The 21,283-nt window shown below is 37.6% G+C and overlaps 1 protein-coding gene and 1 non-coding gene across 3 annotated transcripts in view; both read right to left on the minus strand.

The window, feature by feature from the left end:
• Positions 1 to 16,380, minus strand: part of rap1gap2b (RAP1 GTPase activating protein 2b) — a 50,003-nt gene extending 33,623 nt beyond the window's left edge. Inside the window, exons 1-2 of one of the 2 annotated variants that reach the window (XM_053687892.1) lie at positions 16,076 to 16,380; positions 7,918 to 7,953 (exon numbers count right to left, since the gene is read on the minus strand). In XM_053687892.1, coding sequence (XP_053543867.1) covers positions 7,918 to 7,953; positions 16,076 to 16,119 — 80 coding nt within the window. In that variant the 5' untranslated portion in view covers positions 16,120 to 16,380. Of the gene's footprint in view, positions 1 to 595; positions 820 to 7,917; positions 7,954 to 16,075 lie in introns of those variants that run through there. The other variant, XM_053687893.1, reaches the window with a different exon arrangement.
• A 2,819-nt stretch (positions 16,381 to 19,199) lies between these two features.
• trnas-uga (transfer RNA serine (anticodon UGA)) lies at positions 19,200 to 19,281 on the minus strand. Its single transcript has one exon. It is a non-coding gene; the product is annotated as a tRNA-Ser (tRNA).
• Positions 19,282 to 21,283: the final 2,002 nt, after the last annotated feature.

The raw sequence follows: 21,283 nt of genomic DNA on the forward strand, positions 1-21,283 counted from the left end.
TGGAATTACTTTTAACTGTATTGGTCTATTGTTGTAAAATTCGATAAACATGCAGAATAAACTGTAGCTATGATTTTTTTTAAAAACAAACAAAAAAACTCCTCATTGTCAGTGTGAAACAATTGTTGGTTTTGATGTGTGTTAGTCACATATTTTAAACATCTGCTGATTGCTCCAACAGTTGCCCAAAGAACTTCTATTATAAGTGAATTCCAAGTAAATTTACATACTTTCAATTTACTTACTAATTAAATTTGACAATAGAAAATATTTAAATTTTTAAATTGAAATTTTTGGATGGTCATATCTCTCATCTCTCAGGAGTCCAGCTACACACGAATCCCCATCAAATCCTTTAAACAACACACTAAGCAATAAGTGGACCTGTCATGTCTCGGTTTTACGTTAAAGTTCTATATAAATGACTGTCCTCAGCACACACAACCATATCTACACACAGTTTTGCATTACGGATCACTTTCCCTGTAGTTTGCACAAGTATCTCAATCCTAAATCATTCTGAGGCAAAAGAGACCTACAGTATATACACACATACACACACAAATCACACTGTTCATATGCAAGCTAAACTCACCACAATTTGCGTGGCATTTTCACTGTGCTGTGTCTTGTCTAGTTACTCAATCTCCAGTTTTTTCACACACAGGAAGGAACAAGAGATGCGCTTGCAATGGCTACTTATTACACTGTCCTAGGATGAATATGAAGCTCTTCACTTTGTTGTGTCTCTGTAAGGGGTGGGAGGAGAGACAGAGAGAGAGAGAGAGAGAGAGAGTCAGAAGAGAAGTGGCAAGCGATTCATGTCCTCACAGAAACCCAGTTAGCCCTATGTACCAGTTCTGTCAAGCTTGCTTTGATAAATAATCACACTTGGATGGACAGGAAGCCTGTAGAAAAGAAGTAGGAACTAATTACCGTGTATGATGTCAACAGGATGCATAATATACACTTAGAATTAACCATACACTGGGGAAAGTTGATATTTGACATACTTCAATAAATCATAAACAAACCAGACTGGCAGACCAGACCTAGATCGACATGAGTTCACGCCACATCATTGCAATAAACTGGCTAATGTTTAAAGCAGTCGTCACAGAATTTGACTCTACATTTTCTCCCAGTTAGACATAAATTTAACTTATCTTGTGAGTCATTTCATGATTGGGGTGGCATTTGTGTCCCACTGACATTAAATTTACAAATATGCATTTAAAGTAAAGGTGTAAAATATATTAAGCATAGATAACATGTCACAACAACATATGTGCATGTTTAAATAACTAAATAACTTATTCCATTAATAAAACCTATAGAAAAATCTATAGAAATATATCAGCACTTTTTTTTGCCTGTCCCAGCACACTATAATTACATGTTACATGTTTTCCATGACTCCTCCATTATAGGTTATGAAAAAAGGTACATTTTAGCATCATACAGCATTCACTCAACCCTGCTACCTTAACACATTCACCCCTGAAATATTTGGAACCTTCCACAAGTCACATGTTCAACAAGTTGCATAGTCCAAATGTCCTGAAGTAAGTCCTCTCATTCTTTTTTTTTCTATATTTTCCATGATTTTGTAATATATTGATTAGAGTGGTCACTTTGAAAATACAACCCTTTTACCAAACTATAGATTGGATATAGATTGGCGGATGTCGTCAACAAAGAAACATTACAAAAATGAGATTGTTGTGTGAGATAGGTTAACACATTTTTTAATGATTCAAAAGGATAAATGACACCACAATCATGAAATGACCCTTATGACCAACAGCTTCCTGTCAGCACCACAGCCTCTTGACATGTTCTGTCATCTACTTATATGCGTAGCCAAGCAGAAACAACAGGAATATCAGACAGCTGTGATGAAAAAAAAACCCACTGCGTAAAAACCATCTCTGAGGTATTTCGAGCAACACCGTGCAACCTGCTGAAACATTTCCAATTAGCATCCAGGCTAGCGCTGACCTTCTCATGGCATGAGCATACAGGCTAACCTTTACCAGTGCAGTCCTCTCAGATCAGAGCAAAATGTATATAGAGTCACCAAGCACAACATGACGGAAACGGCATATGGCAGAGTGTTAGCATGAGACTGCAATTTAGGCACTTGAAAATTTGTTGGGCAAACCCAAGCACACTGTATTATAGTGTTATATAAACGGGCTGCTCGTAGCTGTCCTGCCAGCCTTTGTGCTTGGCACACGGAGCAGTGCACTCTGTTGTCAGGGAGACTGAACAGCAGGCAAAGACTGAGATGTGGAGATGCCACCTGTTACCACTGTAACCGCTCGCCAAAGTGAACATAACTGGCTTCTAGTTACATAACACTGACCATTTTTTTTAGAAGAAAAACCACTCCAGAATACAAGCTCTGATGATCAGTGAACTTCTTTTCAGAATCAATCATTTATTGCCGATGATTCATAGGTGACACTTGTGCTGTGGACATGTCTCCACCACTTATTGAAAGTGTACTCATTGAAAATTGTCCATACCTGTTGAATCCTCGAATCTGATTGGTCAGAAGGTGCTGATACATTTTCTATAACAGCAGCTCTGACAGTAGTGCAGGCCGCAAGGTACGTGGTAATGCACTCGTTCTAATATGTTTCTATAGCAACAACCTAAACATGGACTTGTATTCTCCACATGAACAGATTTTAAATACGTGTAATTGTTGATATGGGGACATTTTCTGTGAGGTGTTCATTTTAACAATTTTGGAAGTCCTCGTTAGTGTTAGTGCTTTGTTACAGTCAGAGTTAAATCTGTAACTTTAAATTTCCACCACTGGAATGCTTTCAAGACAGAGGACTTTGGGCTTCATGCTCTTCGGTATCATGACAAGCAGAATAAGAGAAATAAATCACTTTGGGATGTGCTGTTATTGCACTCAAATTAGAATCATAGTCAACTTTGGGCTGGTAACAGTAACTCCACTTTGCATCAGGGCACATCACACCACCCCATTACTGATTATTTTCCTATAATAGTACATGATTTATTCCTTACCCAGCTTATCATTTGTAACTGAAACTTCTCTAGACACGTTACAAAAATGCCAGTTGCCCCATTCACATCATTCCTCAGGGTAATGATATAATTATTGCAGCCAGTCACCTTAAATTAACAACCTAAATACTTGTGTCACAAGTGGCAATGTAGTTATTACATGTTATTATGATGGGCAATTTAAACAGCCTGCAGTATCATGCTCCTTGGCTTATTATAATTTTCCATCTAATGGGTTCCCAGTTAAGACACAATGTAGGAGATACCAGAGCAACTACTTCCAAAGCATCCATCATTCTGTGAAAGTAACTGTACATTAAAGGGCTAGTTATAATTGAAGCATATCTCTTTGTAAGAAGCACTTGATATGGATGAGGAAAAACAACATAAATTGCCCTGGTTTCTAAATGATTATGTAATGTTTGTCCCCTCAACATTTTTTATCCACAGCACTTTTTAAAACAATGTTACGGCCATCCGTTTTCTGTACAGCTTATCCTACACAGGGTCTCAGGGGAGCCTATTCCAGGGAACTCAGGGCACAAGAAGGGGACACCCTCTACAGGGGGCCCACTCATCACAGGGCACAATTGTGCACACATTCACACACTACAGACAAATTGGAAATGGCAATCAGCCTACAATGCATGTCTTTAAACTGGGGTAGGAAACCAGCGTACCCGGAGGAAACCCCCAATGCACAGGGAGAAAGTACTAACTCCGTGCAAACAGGCGGAGGTGAGATTCAAACTCCCAACCATGGAGGTGCGAGGCAAACGTGTTAACCACTAAGATACCGTGCTTATTTGGACTTACACAAAGTTCCTCCACTGTAAGTGATTCACCAAGACGTGTTCGCGGTCAGATGCTTGCCACTTTAGTTTCATACTGAAGCATACTGAAGGATCATTTAGCTAACAAATAATGAAAGTTTATCTTTTCATTTGGACTGTTCTTCATATATGTATAAATGCCTACAAACCACAAACTGGCAGACAAAACAGAATAAGACAAAAAGAGACTTAACATTTCTCAAACTGTCCAGAAATTGGTCCAGTAAATGTATATTTGTTCTACTGCGTAATGAAAAATCTTTATTAAATATGTCTTTATTCAGGATATTTTCAATTGCTGACATAACTTTTCATTTTTGACTCACTGTAAAGTACATTATATAGATATGCAAAGATATTAGACATAAAATAAGCAAAACTTCACAATGTAGCTGTCCCATATAACATCTTGGCAGCCATCTTGGACAACAAAGATTCAATTTATCCCAAAGGCTCCACCTCTAAAAGTTTGAAGGTGTCATTGTGTAAGAAAGCTGGAAATACTATGGATCATAATGGATCTGTGGATCATTATTAAGTTCTATTTTGAACTTTGTAAATACTCTTTCAAAATTATTCATTAAAAATGAGATGACAGATGGACAAAAATGACGAAAAAGGATTTGACTGATCAACTATAATTGTTAAAAGTTGAACATCCTGTTTATATTTATTCAGTGGACTGCTCCTTATTCTCTTATTAAAGTTGACCTATTGTGATGTAACAGCATTACACATCTATTCAGAAAGGGATAATGGCTTAGGGCTGTAATGCATGCTGATTCATGGGCAGCTCACAGGGGACATCAGAGGGTAGAGAGCCACTACAGGTTCAAAGAATTCACACAAATGGGAACGCTATAAATAAAAATGCACTCTGCTCTTTCTTTGGGCATATGAGCCCATATGAGCAGAGACTACAGCTGGAAATATTAAAATGTGCCTTTCATCGTGTCTTTGGGGGAGATGTGATGGCCAGCGTGAACTGAGGCTAAACAGTGGATCATTTCCATGTGTATGAGAGTAAATGGATGTGAGATAGCCGTGTAGTCACGACCTCATTCAGCCAGTTCATCCCCACTTATTCCCTGCTGACAAATAGCACTTTAGCAGTCCTGCAGAATTTCCCATGAGAGAGGAGGTGTATAGAGAGAGAGAGAGAGAGAGAGAGAGAGAGAGAGAGAGAGAGAACAGCTAAAAAAACAGCTGATAAATCACTAAGTAAGGAATAAAACACGGCAGAGTGTGCTTTTATAGAAAAATATCAATGACAGGGTGGTGTAATGGGACCCAAAATGAAATGGAACACTACCAACCAAACAGTGTAAGCTGCAAAGGGTTTTAATTCTCTAACACCACAGCAATTCTTCAGCACTAATAAGTTTTTATTTACTATCTTTCTACTCAAGTTAGTAAGATCAAAAAAATACAGCATGTTACAGAGAAACCATAAAGTGCAAAGCCGTATGTCTTGAAGACTTTCCCGTGTCTGAAAACTTAAAGTTACAGCCAGAGGCATACCTACAGGGCAGGCAAGACAGGAAATTGCCTGGGGCCCCCCGCATACTGAGATGGCCCCTGAGGGGTGATCATTTAAATAATAAAAAATTTTCATCTTAAAATAATGCACAGCAGCATTTCAGCAATCCTTTTAAAGGGCGCTGTCTCATTTAAGGACTTGTTTATGCTCCGGCGCCACCTCTTCACACTCGAGTCGCGTGAGCTTTAATTCCTGAAAGTGAATCTGAAAAATGAACTTATCTGGCAGCCAGAAGCTCAAGGGAACACAAAGTGGAGGAGGAAAAGAGGAAACAGGAGTGTTGTAAGTGTTGGAGATAATGACAAATGAATTAACGATGATTAAAGTCAAAGAAGCCAACATCTAGTCCAATTTTATCGCATCTTATTATAAGACAAATTATTGGTAATAGTTAGCTAGGATTAGCATGTTTTGAGTAGTGTTAGCAGTTCTTAATGTGGGCTGAAATGCTATAGTTACCGGGAATTAAGTGCTGCTTTGCAAGTACCGGTACTGTGTCTCTTGCTCCCGCGAATCAATACTTTATACCTTACGTAATACATTAAGTTAACATTAGTTGAAGATTGACATTTTGTTTCCTCACTGAGGTTTGATTTCCTGTTTGTAAAATACACCATGATGCTGTAAAAAAAACCCACTTTATATTCTATTAGATGTGTTTTGACTACTTTTAAATGTACACTGTATAATTTTATCTATAGGAGGCTATGAAATATTTTGTTAACATGTTTATATTAATATGTTTATGTAACATTTTGTTTTCCCATTATGATGTGATATAAATCTGTCATAAAAGACATGTATCAGAAGGAGCCCACGCATATATTTTGCCTGGGATCCCCTACATAATGTAGGTTTGCCTCTGGTTATAGCTTCACCTCTGACTGTCGCAAAGAACTGACACTAGAGACTCCTTGACCCCTTTCAAAAATGGTAAATAACTGTAAATTACAGAATTTTTTAGCTGTTTATGTGGAGTCCCTGTGTAAGTTGTTAATATAGAAATGAGTATAACTTATTAGAACCAGTTTATTTATATAAATCTGTAATTTGCCCTGCAGCTAACACTACTGATCAATCCGAATCAAGCATTCTACAGCATTGTACTACAAAACATATATATATAAAATAATTAATAACAATAAGGTTATAATAATGTCATTCAACTTTGTAAAACATGTTTGTTATTAATGCCTTTGGGGGAATTTATCTAGTGCTTGGACTGATCAAGGTGCAGAAAGAAAAAAAAAACCTCTTGAAATTGATTCTAGGCCCCCTTGTGTTAGGATCAGTATGGCAGGTTTGTTTTCTCACAGACAAATTCCATTCTAGCTGCATATTATTCAGCTTTTATCTGCTGTAAATGCAGGTTTTAACAAGTAGATAAAAAATAATGCCTCTCTTATAGTTTACTGTTAGTGTCATTGTTTATTTACTGCTCACTTGTATACAAAAATATTCTGTATTTTAGAGTTTTCTAGTCGCTTGCTTTTAATGCTTTCTTCTTATATATATATATATATATATATATATATATATATATATATATATATATATAAAATCACTGTGGTCCTTTGGAGTCCCAGAGCCTTTGAGATAGTATTTCAATCAACTTCTTCCTCATCATTTCTGGAATTTCTTATAATTTTGGCATAGTGTGTTACTGGATAACACATTTTAACCAACTTCGTGCTGTTGGAAAAGTTCTATTTAAGTGCCGATTTGATTGAACAGGGTTTGCAGTAATCAGGCCTGGTTGTGTCTAGTCCAGCTGAACCCCATTATGAATGCAGTTTCATAGATTTGGGGAATTAATAACTACGGGGGAAAATACATTTTCACACAAGCCCAGTTGCTATTGGATAACCTTTTTTTGCTTCAATAAATAACATGATCATTTTGTGTTTACTCAGGTTGCCTTTGGTTTATCTTAGGTTTTATCTTATTTCTGAAGCAATTTAGTATGAGATATGCACAAAAACAGAAGAAATCTAATACTTTTTCACACTATAAACTAAAAGATGCAGTTTATTAAAATTTAGAGATTGATTTGCATTGTAGACCATGGGCATCGAAACAGAGCAATCAGTAGATTCAACCTCTAAATCAAGGCTGCAAAACATCTTTGAACTGAATGTGGTCTATTTGTGTTCCTCGCTCAGATTACATGATTGCTGAATGGAAAGCTGTTTGCGATAACTGCCTCTATGTGTGCAGTCTAGTATGCAAGAGGTGTAACCTTTTAATCATGTACCTTTCCAGGCCTTTTTTTATCAGAATAATTACACACTCATCATCCTAGCAACTGTCCATTAATCCATGTCTATACAAATACATAGAAAACCTATCATACTGTCTGTTTGACCCTGAATCTCTCTCTCTGTGTGTGTGTGTGTGTGTGTGTGTGTGTGTGTGTGTGTGTGTGTGTGTGTGTGTGTGTGTGTGTGTGTGTGTGTGTGTGTGCACACGCGTGTTTAAGGAGAACAGATTACTCACCGGGTTCGAAGAGCAGTAATGGTAGATTTGTCAACCCTGGATTTGGATGGAAAGAGAAGGGATAGTTTAGGTTTAAGCATCAAATCTAAATAAATTGTGTCCTGCATAGTTAACCTTTTCCCCTTCCCTTCCCATTCTCATTTAACCCAGTTCAGGCTTCCTTAATTAGCCGATGAATTAACAGTTATATTCCTTGGTCTTACCCATTGTTATGAATGACTAATGGATTTTGGCTTATGTGATACCACATATTTATATTCCTGTGAAACAGGAAGTCACGGTTGAACAATTTCCTGTTCCTAATCACTCAGGTGTACTAAAATAATGTAAGATATCAATTGGAATATACTTCAAATATATTTTTCTCACATGAATTCATAGGGGTGTCAATCATTTTTGCACACCTATATTTAACAAAGATTTTTTTAAACCTATGTTTTGTTTTTTTGCAATTGTTTGATATCCATGAGAGCAGGGTATTTTGTGATTTATTTAAAAACAAAAGATCAAAAGGTTAAACAGTACAGACCATTTTTCACAGCCTTCTTTACTCGAATTTACCAAGGGTGCCAATTTGGTGGAGGGCACTGTATGTGGTATGTTTGCAGTAGTAGATGCTTTAATTAAACAAAAAATCTTTAAAAGCACATTTATGTGTGTGTATTTGTCAATTTATGTGCAATATAAGTTTTAAGCATTTAGGGTTTGGTTATTATTACCTAGTAGCATAATCATATTGAACAAAATGTTATTTAAAAAGTACTATATCAGATAGCTAACATGAGCTAGCCATCTAACTAACTCCATACTAGTCAGCCAAAGGAAACAATATATTAATCTCCAATATACATTCCAATAAGAGGCTGCTTTATTCTCAGCACAAGGTCTAAAATGAACAGAATGTTCTGTGGTTAGTGTCAGTGCTCAAAGCCATGCAGCTTCTTTTGCATTTTCTGCATAATGCTAGTTCATGGGTCATCCTGCAATGCTAATTCACGAGTTTGTCTTTTTAGTACAATGCTAATTCATGAATTTGCCTGTCTTCTATAATGCTAATTCATCTGTCACATTTGAAAGGCTGTGGCCCACTTAAAGATGTAATAGGCGCCCAATTCATCCAGATTGCATCATAAATATGACGGAAGTTACAGAAACAGCCTGACTGTTAAAAAAGTCTTTTAACAGAATACATTTATTGTTTAACTCGTTACTCGTATCAATAGAATATAATAACAAGCTTGTGTATGAATGTGTTAAGGTACATGAATAGACTGGTTTAAGGCTACATTTACTTTGTTTGTACATTAGGGAACAAAAAATATCTGTGAATACCTTTTTCTGTCAATGTAGTACAACGACTGAGAACAAACCAACATCTTACTGACTAGCATGAGTTTGTGACCCACCTTCCCCCACAAAGATCCATCCATGTGTTATTTTGTTGTCAGTTCCAGTTAGAGTATGGCAGATTCAATGCTATTCACACTGACATGCAGGAAAGGTCAACCACTAAATTGGTGTCCTTCTAAACACCAATACTCAGAAATGCCACAGTAAAACATATCACACACATAAGCTCCATAAGCCTGGAACCATATCAGAGAAAGTAATAGTGAACTAGTAAACACAAGCAAGCTTTTACTATAAATATAGAGACCCTTTGGGTTGTAGTTTTTGCTCTTTTCAGAAATGCCAGACATTTATGATGCTACAGGGTCACAGTGAAGTGTATGGAGACTGTTTATCACACAGTGGGTTAAGCAGCAGAGGCTGTGCAATTACCCAGGGATGCAAGGGACAAAATATAAATAAGAGGTTAACAAGAAAGTGAGTTGGAGAAGTGAGAATACATTTACATTTCATATTTACGTTTATTGATTTGACAGAAGCCTTTATCGAGGCAGAAAACAACCCAAGTGCATCAGAAAACAACTCATCTGAGGCAGAAATGAACCAGCTGAGAGATAAAACAAACAAAGAACCTAGCTGTTAGAGCATCTGATAGTGATACAAAGCATCCATATATTGACCAGAAGTCAGCGCTGGGAAATACAGAATTCTCAACTAAACAACCGAATGTCAGAGTAAGAGTTCACACCCACTTGTAATAAAGCAGTCAATCAAACTACGAAAAATCTTTCTTTTTTTTTTAAATAATAATAGTTGGGCTAAACTGGAACATCAGGCTTTTTCAAATTCAATCTGTATTAAATATGAGCAAGGTATTGTTCTATTGTTTAACGTGAATAACTACAGCCAAACTTTTATCTAGTAAATGAAATGGTAAATCATTAATGCTTTCAAGTCTGAATAACAGCATGTTTTGACTTGAATGGGGCATAACCTATTAACTAGCAATATAGTTAAAAGGCCAACTCATGAAGTAGCATTAAAGTCAATAGACTAACAAATGAATTAGCATTACAGTAAACGTGGAAACACATGAATTATCATTATAGTAAACTTGGAAACACATGAATTAGCATTATAGTTAATAAGATAACCCATGAACTAGCATCATAATAAACATGGAAACACATAAATTAGCATTAGAGAAAACAGGCAAATGCAAGAGCTAACATTATAGTTAATAGGCTAACATATGAACTAGCATTACAGTTAAGAGCTAACTCGTGAACTAGCATTATAGTTAATAGGCTAACACATGCACTAGCATTATACTTAATAAGATAACCCATTAACTAGCATCATAGTAAACATGGAAACGCAGGAATTATCATTATAGAAAACAGGCAAACGCAAACCCATGAATTTCTTATTTATCAGTCATCTCCAGTGGCCATGTTAAAATGAATAGTACATTTTATTGTTACTTGGATCAGCACAAAATTTAGGTTGTTCAACAAAAAGTTAAATTACCATTAGGCTAGACGTACACAAGTACATGTATTCAGATTGGAAGAGCGAGTCCTGCATCAGTGTAGAAAAGTTGCAGGAACTAGAGGAGTCTGGTTTAAGGAGTCTGGTTTAAGACTTAGTGCAACGCGTATTAGAATATACAGTGGAAGAGTTCATTCTGAGGATGAGAAATGGAGAAAGCATGGGGGGTGTAATGGAAAAATAAGCTTGTCTGCAGGAGTGAAAAGTAACAAATGACATGTACTCTCGTTACATTACTTGTGTAAATGGTTCATTGTAATGGTCCTTTTTTGAGCACAATTTAATACTTTTACTTGAGTTTAAAAACAAATCAACTTCACGCACAGTTCAAGTAAAAAAATAAATAAATAAATAAAATTAAAAAATTAACCTAACCCAATTAAGAGACAATATGTGCAAATTTTAAATAATTCAATTTCAAATTAGCATTGGCACTAAATGTCAACGCAGCAATGTCTGAGACAGTAAAGACAGGTGTGCATCCCTGGCCCAATTTATTAGGTATCTTTAGTATTCAATTTCAGATAACAATCTACAAATTACAGGAGCCAAAATCAATGGAGTTATCAGCATTTTCACACCTGCTGAAACATGTACAGGTAAGCTAAATACGTTAGGTAGCTGAGTGAGCAAGGCGAGCTAGCCAAATCTTTTTTATGTTTTACAGTATATAAGCTCTGTATTAACCTTTAATTATGTGGCTATTCACTAGTGGGTTCCTGTTCTGTTAAATATACGTAAGTGCTGCTAAAGCCTATATGCTCAGGATAATGTGTAAGGGGAATCTTTGCTAAATAGATATAGCTAGAGCCATGTATGAATTAACATGAGCTAGCTACCATTACCTTTCTTTATATACTATTGACCATTTGAGGTGGTATTCACTTTAGCCATAGCTTAACAGTCATTTCTAAAGTAATTACTCAAGTAGTTTTTCACCATATGACTTATTGAGTCATATATACTATACTTGAGTAATTTTCAGGTTTTTACTTTTACTCAAGTGAATTATTGCTACAGTGGCAGTGTTGCTACAGTGTACTCAGATCATTGTATGTTGCACCCTATCCACCACAGCTTGTCTGTAAGTGTTAATAGATACATGCAAGGATGTGTATTGTGCAAGTGGATCGGGCAAGTGTATAGACACCTGCGTTATCAGGATGAAAAGTGAAACAGTACATTTTTCTACTTCTCTTTTTGCATCACATGTGAATTAGTGCAAGCGCAATACCCTGTTCTGTGTTTTGACCGAGTTACCGGTAGTGTGTTTTTGGGGCTTGCGGTTTGCCTGGGTGTGGTGGGGCTGTGGGTGACAAGAGAGGAAGGGTGTGTATACGTGTGACAGATTTTCCCACAGCGAGTAAAAAAAGCTGATGCACAAAAATGTTGTAAACAGATGATCTGTGCTTACGAGTACAAATGAGCATGGTATGTAATATTACAAAGCAAGTGCAGTCTGTAGAGCTACAATGTGAACTGGTCCTTTGTTTGTTTGTTTGTTTGTTTTTAGATAATTAACTTACTATATGGCCAAAAGTATGTGGACACAAGTGGCCCAGACTGTTGCCACAAAGTTGGAAGCACACAGTTGCAAATGATGACTTTGCATGCTGTAGCATTACAATTTCCCTTTACTGGAACTGGCCCAAACCTGTTTCATCTTGACAATGCCCCTGAAACACAAAGTCCATGAAGTTATGCTCATGAAGACATAACTCTGTTGTTACAGAGTAACAATTGTCATTGGTAAACCGTTCATTATATAAGGAATGAAGCATGACAGGACGTGCTGTTATTGGAAAGTAATGAATGATTGGGGTGGTGGAGTGGAGTTACTGTTACCACCCTGAAGTTTATTTATTTTTACTATAACACCATGCCCCAAAATGTTTTATCAGTCTGCGCAGAATTTCGTGGTGTTTTTTTGTGATTGTTGTGGCCAAAAATGCTTGATTTTGCTACGGCATTTTTTCAAAATTTGCAATGTAACTTGCAGAGTTTTTAAAAAATTTTTGCATAAAACTACTTGAATTGGCAAAATCGCAATTGCATGAAATTATTTTGCACGGACTTTCACAGGGATGTTTGTTGGTAAATTAGACCTTTTAGCTAGACACATGCTTGACGCATGAGAATCGAAGAGGGCTTTGGCTGAATGCGTGTTGTGATGACATAACAAGCGCAAATCTGCGGTAATTTTGAAAAAAAAAAAAAAAACACCTCCTCCGGATATTGTGGAGTTTGCTTGATGTTCTGCGAAATCGCAAAATAATGGAGAGACTGTTTTACTCCTCTTATACCACAGAAATTGATAGTCCTTCTTGCAGAACCAGAAGTCCAGGGGGTGGACTTGGACCTAATCGAACTGAGGCTAACCCTAACTCTAACCCCTAATCCTGACCTCCAGCCTGAACCCCTCAGACACAGTACAACATGGAACAACAAACACACTTATCCAGTCTGAAACACACTGAGTTGTCTCCATCCCTTGGACATTTGTTTCAATTCCACCTGGCTTATCAGAAAGTTGTGTAACAACCCAAACATGTCAGAAAGAGTTAAGTGTGTGTGTGTGTGTGTGTGTGTGTGTGTGTGTGTGTGTGTGTGTGTGTGTGTGTGTGAGTGAGAGAGAGAGAGAGAGAGAGAGAGAGAGAGAGAGAGAGAGAGACAGAGAAAACACAGTCTAAGAAGCCCTATTTCAGTAGCACAACATAAATAAAACATTCACGAAGTCTAATGGCTATGACTGATGCAACTACAGTAAATGTCACTACTCTGAGCCATGCAGTCACACATATTGTGCATCCCCATATATCCACATGGAATTATAATAAGAAACGAGACCCTCCAGGATTTTGCGATTGCAGAAATTAACGTAAGATCAAGGAAACTCTACAATATTCTGAGGAGCTTGAAATTTTTCAAAATTACCACTGATTTTTCGCATAATTGGGCCATGTGACGTCATCACAACATGACTTCAGCCAAAACTGAAATGCTGCAAGTTTCGATTCACGTGCATCGAACATGAGTACAGCTAAAAGGTCTCATTTACCAACAAACATCACTACAAAGACCCTGCAAAACAATATTTTGCAACTGAAATTTCGTCAATTCAAGTAGGTTTCTGCAAAAAAGCACCAGAACTCCACAAGTTACATTGCAATTTTGTTGCATTGTTGGCCACAATAATCACAAAAAACTCCACAAAAACAGAGTGAAGGGTCTAATTATAAACAAATAAGACCGGTTCATCCTTACAAAAAATGTGTAGCAGTTCTAGCTTTCTAAAGAGGTTCTACTTTGTACCTTTCCTGAAATAAACCGTTAGTTGTTTGGTTGTTGTATGGACAAACCCTAGATACTCGATGGAACCGTTTTTTTTTTTTTTTAATAAGAGTTTATGTGGGAAATATTGCATTCATTTGTTCAATTTCATAAAATGGCTAATTGAGCCTGAAGAAAAAATCTAAATTAATCTGGAACTTTAGCATCCTTCAAGTCCACCTTTAAACTTTGGGCCACATCTCCTGCCTGAGATATTTGTATGCAGTGATGAGCATGACCAAGTGTATTTGAGATGCTGAACAACAAAAAGAAATTAAAAGCTATAACTGATCACTCCTTGTTAGCAACTGTTAGCTCCATTAGCATTGTAGCTCCAGTAGAATATTAAAGATGTAATCCTCATTAAAAATATCTTGGTGGATGTACTGCAGTAGAGTTTAGGGAAAACCCTGACTAAATTTCATTCTGAATCAAATATTTCTTTAAGAGAGTTTGAGACTGTTTATTTAGGGTTACGATAGTTTCGACATAACTGATTGAGCACTCAGGTGCCCCTATCACATGCGTATGCATGCATGTAAGATGCTGAGAACCCAGATTTACAGTGTTATTCACCATCATTGTGAACATTCTGATGATGAGATGCTGACGTGCTAGACAGCAGGGGTTTATGGCCTGAGCACTGAAACGCTTGAGCAGACAGAAAGGCAAGATAAGACTAAAACATTAATAACCTTCATAAAAGCTGTATGTAAATGTATTCAGAATCATCACTCACACAATCTATCTAAATGTTCTTCTTTTTCGTGAATTGTTTCTCGGAACTGGAATTTATTTCTTAAAGTACCTCTAAAACACTAAGAAATGTTATTCTTAAATGATCAACTCCTCTAGGAAGATTACAATTTGGGACATTGTGCTACTTTACATTACTTCTGTTTAAAACATAGAATTATTAATAAAATTACTTCAGTGGACATTAAACAGTCCATACAGAATTTCACAGAGGTTTTTTTGTGACCAAAAATGCTTGATTTTCCGATGCAGTTGTGGAAAACTACTTGAACTGGCGAAATTGCAATTGCACGAAATTGTTTTGCATGGTCTTTCGCAGTGATGTTTGTTGGTAAATAGCTGTACTCATGTTCGACACATGTGAATCGAAGGGGGCTTTCGCTGAATACGTGCTCTGATGATGTCACATGACTCGTCTTGGCCCAAATCTGCGTAAAATATGTAGTAATTTACAAGAAATGTAAACTAGGTCAAATATTGCAGAGGGACTGATTACATATGACTTCAAAAAGTGTAAAGGTTTTGACCCAATCGCATAGAATTTTTAGATGATGTGTTTCTCAGAAGGTGCATGCATTGTTGCAAGGCTTGTTATCTAGCTAATGTAGCTAATTGAAATCATGATATAATCTGGCAGATTTAGCTGCTATTACAATTACTGAGGATATGACGATGGATATTTGGCATGGCAGGAAGGCCAGGGAGCATTGCCAATTTGCATTCACATACATAGTCATAACACAATGTGTAGAAATGTTCTTAGGCCTTTTTAGTAAGACATTAAAACTGTCAAATGTTTTACAAAGATGTTTACAGTTACAGGATAGAGGAGTACTTTAAGAAACAGCTCTAAAATGTTGTGAGGTGAGGTTTCCACCACGCTGTAGCTTTCATAACAGTAATACTTGTTAAAGCATTCCCTGCACCTTTATTTCCCCTTTCAGTAAAAAGGCTTATGGTTTAAACTCATGCTCATAATAAAATTTAAAAAATCCATGCAAAAAAACTCGTACAAATCAAGCACACACAGTTTCTGTCTCACCTTTACACACACACACGCGCGCGCCCGCACACACACACACACACACACACAGCATCTGGTACACACATCCACACGCTGTCTTCTTAGCACACGGCTAACAGCTGATCCTGCTGCATGTGAGGCACCTACCATCCAAATCCTCCGAAGGACACGCTCCTCTTCCTCCTCAGCATGGTTGCCTTCTTCCCACTCTTTGTTCGCCTCCCACTCTCTCTCTCCCTCTTACGCTGGATGCTTACTCCCTCGTCTCTCTGTGGTGTGGTGTGTGGGTCTCTTTCTGTTGTTCCACTAATTTTACTTCAGCCTCCACCCTCTCTCTCTCTCTCACTCTCTGTGACAGTTTTAAAACCTGCACTTGCTATATGTTGCCACTCCCTCACTTTAGTACTCAACTCCACACATGCTGAGAGTGAGTGAGAAATAGAGGGAGGAAGGAAGGGTGGGAGAGGTGGGGCTGGATGCAGTTCTCTCTAAATATATATAAATATTCTCTCTCTCTCTCTCTCTCTCTCTCTCTCTCTCTCTCTCTCTCTCTAATATATATGTATATAATACATTTTCTCACTCACCACTGTCTCTGTCCCTTGCACTGCTGGAATGAAAAACAGGCCAGTGATTATTCATAAGCTTTATTTATGTATTTATTTCTTGGGTTAAATTAAATATTGATCACAAGCACCACTTGTCATTTTAGCCATCATCTATTATCTAACTGCTAATAACCACAGCCGGTTAGTGCTACGTGAATGGGCTGGAATGTGGCAGACAGACAGACACAAGGGATGGTTTTATGGTTTTATTACAGTCAGTACTGCCTAATCAAGACAGGCATTAAACAATGGCTTGGAATATTCCCAGACAATGGAAAGAGACTTTGCAAAAGGTATGTTACACAGTCTGTGTTATTTTTAGGGAGCAGTGTGATTGCAGGTGAATATCATTAGTAATCAGGTGAAGAGGTCACTCTGCAAGCAGGATGGGATTCACCATTCAAGATTCAAAGGTTTATTTGTCACATGCACATTTGCAGCAGGTACAAAGGATTTTTTTTCTAGGTCGATCTCTGGTTTGTTGCGCTTGGTGGTCCAGACAGTGTGAAAGAAACTTATGAGCTCTATGTTTAGGGGTAGTGGTGAGATTTGGTCATCTGGCATAATCAAATTTACCAGAATTGACAAGGCTTGAGAAGGGAAACATGGAAGCTTGAGGATATACAGTAAAGACATGTTGGCCGTAGCTTGTAGGTTACTTAACCTGATTTATATTTGGGGGTCTCAGATCGTTGTCTGTCAGTGAATTCCTCTTGTCATTGAATTGCTTGACTTAATAGAAGTAACAAAATAGCTCCTCCCACGCTCCCTCATGGTTTTTGAAAAAAATTGTCAACAGCTGGTGCGTCTGAGGTAGAGTGATGTGAGCCAGGAGCATACTCAGCCTATGGGAGAAAATGTAACCATTCCTCCAGGTGATCTTTGCAGAAGGTACAGAAGAATCCACAAGTTTCTTGGTTGGCTCTCTCAACTTGTCCATTAGCTCATGGATGATAGCCAAGAGGTGAAACTAAGGCCCTGTTCACATCTGGTATTACCAGCTGTCTTGAATGCTCCAATCAATTGGACAGCTGAAATACACAGCCATTCACTCCTGGCATTATGAACTGTTTTACAGGCAAAAATGTCCTGCAAAATTCTATTTTATGCACACGTAGGGGCTGTTTAAAACGCTTCACTTACATGGTCTGCTAAGAAACTTTAAATGAATGGCAGATGAAAGACTGAAAGCTAGAAAACTCCTGCAATACCCATTGGTCTCATATTGCATTGTGGTACGAGGTTTCCGTACCACAATGCAATATGAGACCAATGGGTGTTGCAGGAGTTTGCTAGCTAGGGGAGTGCATGGAATCTTGTCTTGGGCACACATGGAGCATATTTATCCATCCTTTACTGTTTGTCCTTTAGCATGGTTTTACAACAATATTTGGATTTGATGGGTCTAAGTAACCCCGGGTGCCCAAGTTATCCATGCATCCCTGAGATTGGAAGGGACATAGCTTTTATTTGGAGGGCTTTGGGCAGGAACAGAAGGATTTTGGAGTGCCTAGACAATTTTGGTGGTCGATATCCCAGTTTACAGCAGTAATGGTGCACAGCTCAGGTAAAATGGTGAGATTAGTGGTAGGTTGGAATCAGTGGGATACATGCATGAGAGGGCATCAGCAATTACATTTTTTAATGTGGATAATATGATGGTTAAATTAAACATGGTGAAGAAGAAGGCCCATCTGGTTTGTCTTGGGGTGAGTCACAAACACAATATAAGTTTTAGGGATTCAGTGAACATGCAATAAATAACAAGGATGACATACAGTATTTTAGTAATTATTTATATTTTAGCATACACCGTGTGGAGTTCCTATGCATGTTCTGCCTGTGTCTGCATGAGATAAGTTAAATTGGCCCTAGGTGTGAATTGTGCATGATGCCCTTTGATCAACTGGCTTCCTATCTAGGGTGTAATTGATCATAATCTGGATAAAGTGGTTAATGAAAGTGAGTGACTACACACCCTGTAGTGATGAAGCATTGAGATAAATGTGTGACAATATTTAATTATATATATATTTATATTTATATATATATATATTTATATTTATAGTGCCCCCTGCTGACCAAAAAGCAAAGTAAAGCAACTCATCATAGCAGGGCTCCAGTGCTGGTCACCCACCAGTTAAAAATAGGCTATTTTACTGCTCTGACAGAGTTGGAAATTTAGTGGACCACCAGGACAGGGGGTGAGAACTCGGAGTGAGGACTGCTTCTTGCTTCTGTATTCTATACACACACACACACACACACACACACACATATATATATATATATATATATATATATATATATATATATATATATATATATATATATATATATATATAAATAATTCATACTATTTACTTTTTTCTTACTAATTAAAACCAAATAAATGATGAAATAAACAAATGTAATAAATAAAAGACACAAGTAGGGAATTAAATAGTGAAAAAAAATCAGTTAAAATGAATATAAAACCAAATATGTTTTGAGGTAGTTGTTCTGTGTATATACCCTTTAGGTATTCAGGCTGAGAATCCCGGAGTTTTGCCCCATGCGAAGCAAAGAAAACGCGACTAAACATGTAGATAGATAGTAGAGATAGATAATTAAAAAAAAAAAAAAAAACTTTAAGATGTATGAAGAAAATAGCTGAGCTCCTGCGCTGCGAGCAGGGTTCGAACCTGCGCGGGGAGACCCCATTGGATTTCAAGTCCAACGCCTTAACCACTCGGCCATCGCAGCACGGAAATCTCAGCGACATAAGGAGCTTTAATCTAATCTAATCTAATCTAATCGTCATTTTAGCTAAAAAGTTACCGGGTACCATTCGCCAACTTAAAACATGGACAATTACGGAGTTTTTACTTGTGAAAACCAACATTCTGTCGTTTTGGGGACTATTCCTAACACATTCTTAATAAGTCCTAACACAGTACAAAAGTCCTAACAAAGTCCTAACAATCCTAACACTCATGGGGCAAAACATAACGGGGCAAAACAGCCATTGGTCGAAACCTAGTCACGTGAAAGAGCATGTGATTAAAATTTTTAAAAGACAGCGGGGCCATTTGTTCACTATCCTGACAACCGGAGAGCTCACAGTGTGCTTTTTAGCACTTCATTTATTCTATAAAGCTTTTTAAAGCTTTTTTTTGGACCTTTGGATAAATTGGAGGTGAGTCTGAGCATAGAGAATATGTTTAAATTACATCTTGTAGAGGCTCCAGGCTCCCCGCGACACTGTGTAGGATAAGCGGTACAGAAAATGGATGGATGTGCTCAAAGTTTTTAGCACTCTAAAAGCCGTATCAATTATAAAGTGAATCGGTTAACACTGTGGAGATTTCTCTTTTACTGTTTGAATAAAATATTTTGACACATTCATCCACTTTCTGAACCGCTTATCCTACACAGTGTCGCGGGGAGCCTGGAGCCTCTACAAGATGTAATTCAAACATATTCTCTATGCTCGGACTCACCTCCAATTTATCCAAAGGTCCAAAAAAAAAGCTTTTAAAAAAAGCTTTATAGAATAAATGAAGTGCTAAAAAGCACACTGTGAGCTCTCCGGTTGTCAGGATAGTGAACAAATGGCCCCGCTGTCTTTTAAAAATTTTAATCACATGCTCTTTCACGTGACTAGGTTTCGACCAGTGGCTGTTTTGCCCCGTTATGTTTTGCCCCATGAGTGTTAGGATTGTTTGGACTTACTTGTTAGGATTGTTAGGACTTTCTTAGGACTTATTTAGAATGTGTTAGGAACAGTTTGCCAGTCCTGAAAACAGGGCAATAGGCTGAAGGAGCTTTAATCTAATCTAATCGTCATTTTAGCAGGTTACCTAACCATCACCTTAGCTTCCCTGTACCCTCTGCCAACTTAAAACACGCACAATTACACAGTTTTTACTTGTGAAAACCAATATTTTGTCGTTTTGAGTTTACATCCCCATAAGACTCACGAAGGGAATATTCCTGAGAAGAGATAACTCAGGTATTGTAGCGAACAGTATCAGCTAAATCTGTTCCTACGGTTTATTAAACCATGCGCTGTACCATAAAACAGTGTTTACACGTTTTAAAAGGGAAAAATAAGCTTAACTAATTGTGAAAAAACAAGGATATTAAATATCCTTGCGCATGTGGAGCAGGAATATTCAGATTAATTGCCATTGATAAAATCGTCTGTCCAGAGCACATTGTTCCAGAAGGCCTGGTCTTTGCCTGTATGCTCATTGGTAAACGATTGTCCTGAAAAGACTTTTCCTGGCACGTCTCCCATGCAAGTCAAATCTGTCCAATCTCTTTCTGATTTTAGAAGCATGAACTTTGACACCAACAGTTGCAAGACTTACTAGCAGATCCTGTGATGAAATTGTGGGGTTCTTGGAAAATTATTTTTGCATCAGATGGTCTGCTCTGGGAATGAATTTGCTGGGACGGCCAGTCCTGGACAAATTGGCAGTCGTTTGAAATCTGCACCAGTTGTAGATGATTTTCCTTACAGTGGAATGATGTGTTTCAAAAAATTTTGAGATCTTTTAAAATCCCTTCCCAGTCTCATAGGCATCCACAAACTTTTTTCTGAAGACATTACAGAACTCTTTAGATCTTGCCATGATGACACCCCACACCTCAATAACAAAGGGAACACCAGACACTAGATATGAGGGGAGTATAAATAAGACAGGTTCCACCTGCACTCCCTAAACAGGTCCTCATCACTGGCACCCAATCTTCAACACCT

The sequence above is a fragment of the Ictalurus punctatus genome, chromosome 18 (assembly GCF_001660625.3).
Source record: "Ictalurus punctatus breed USDA103 chromosome 18, Coco_2.0, whole genome shotgun sequence".
NCBI classification, from domain to species: Eukaryota; Metazoa; Chordata; class Actinopteri; order Siluriformes; family Ictaluridae; genus Ictalurus; species Ictalurus punctatus.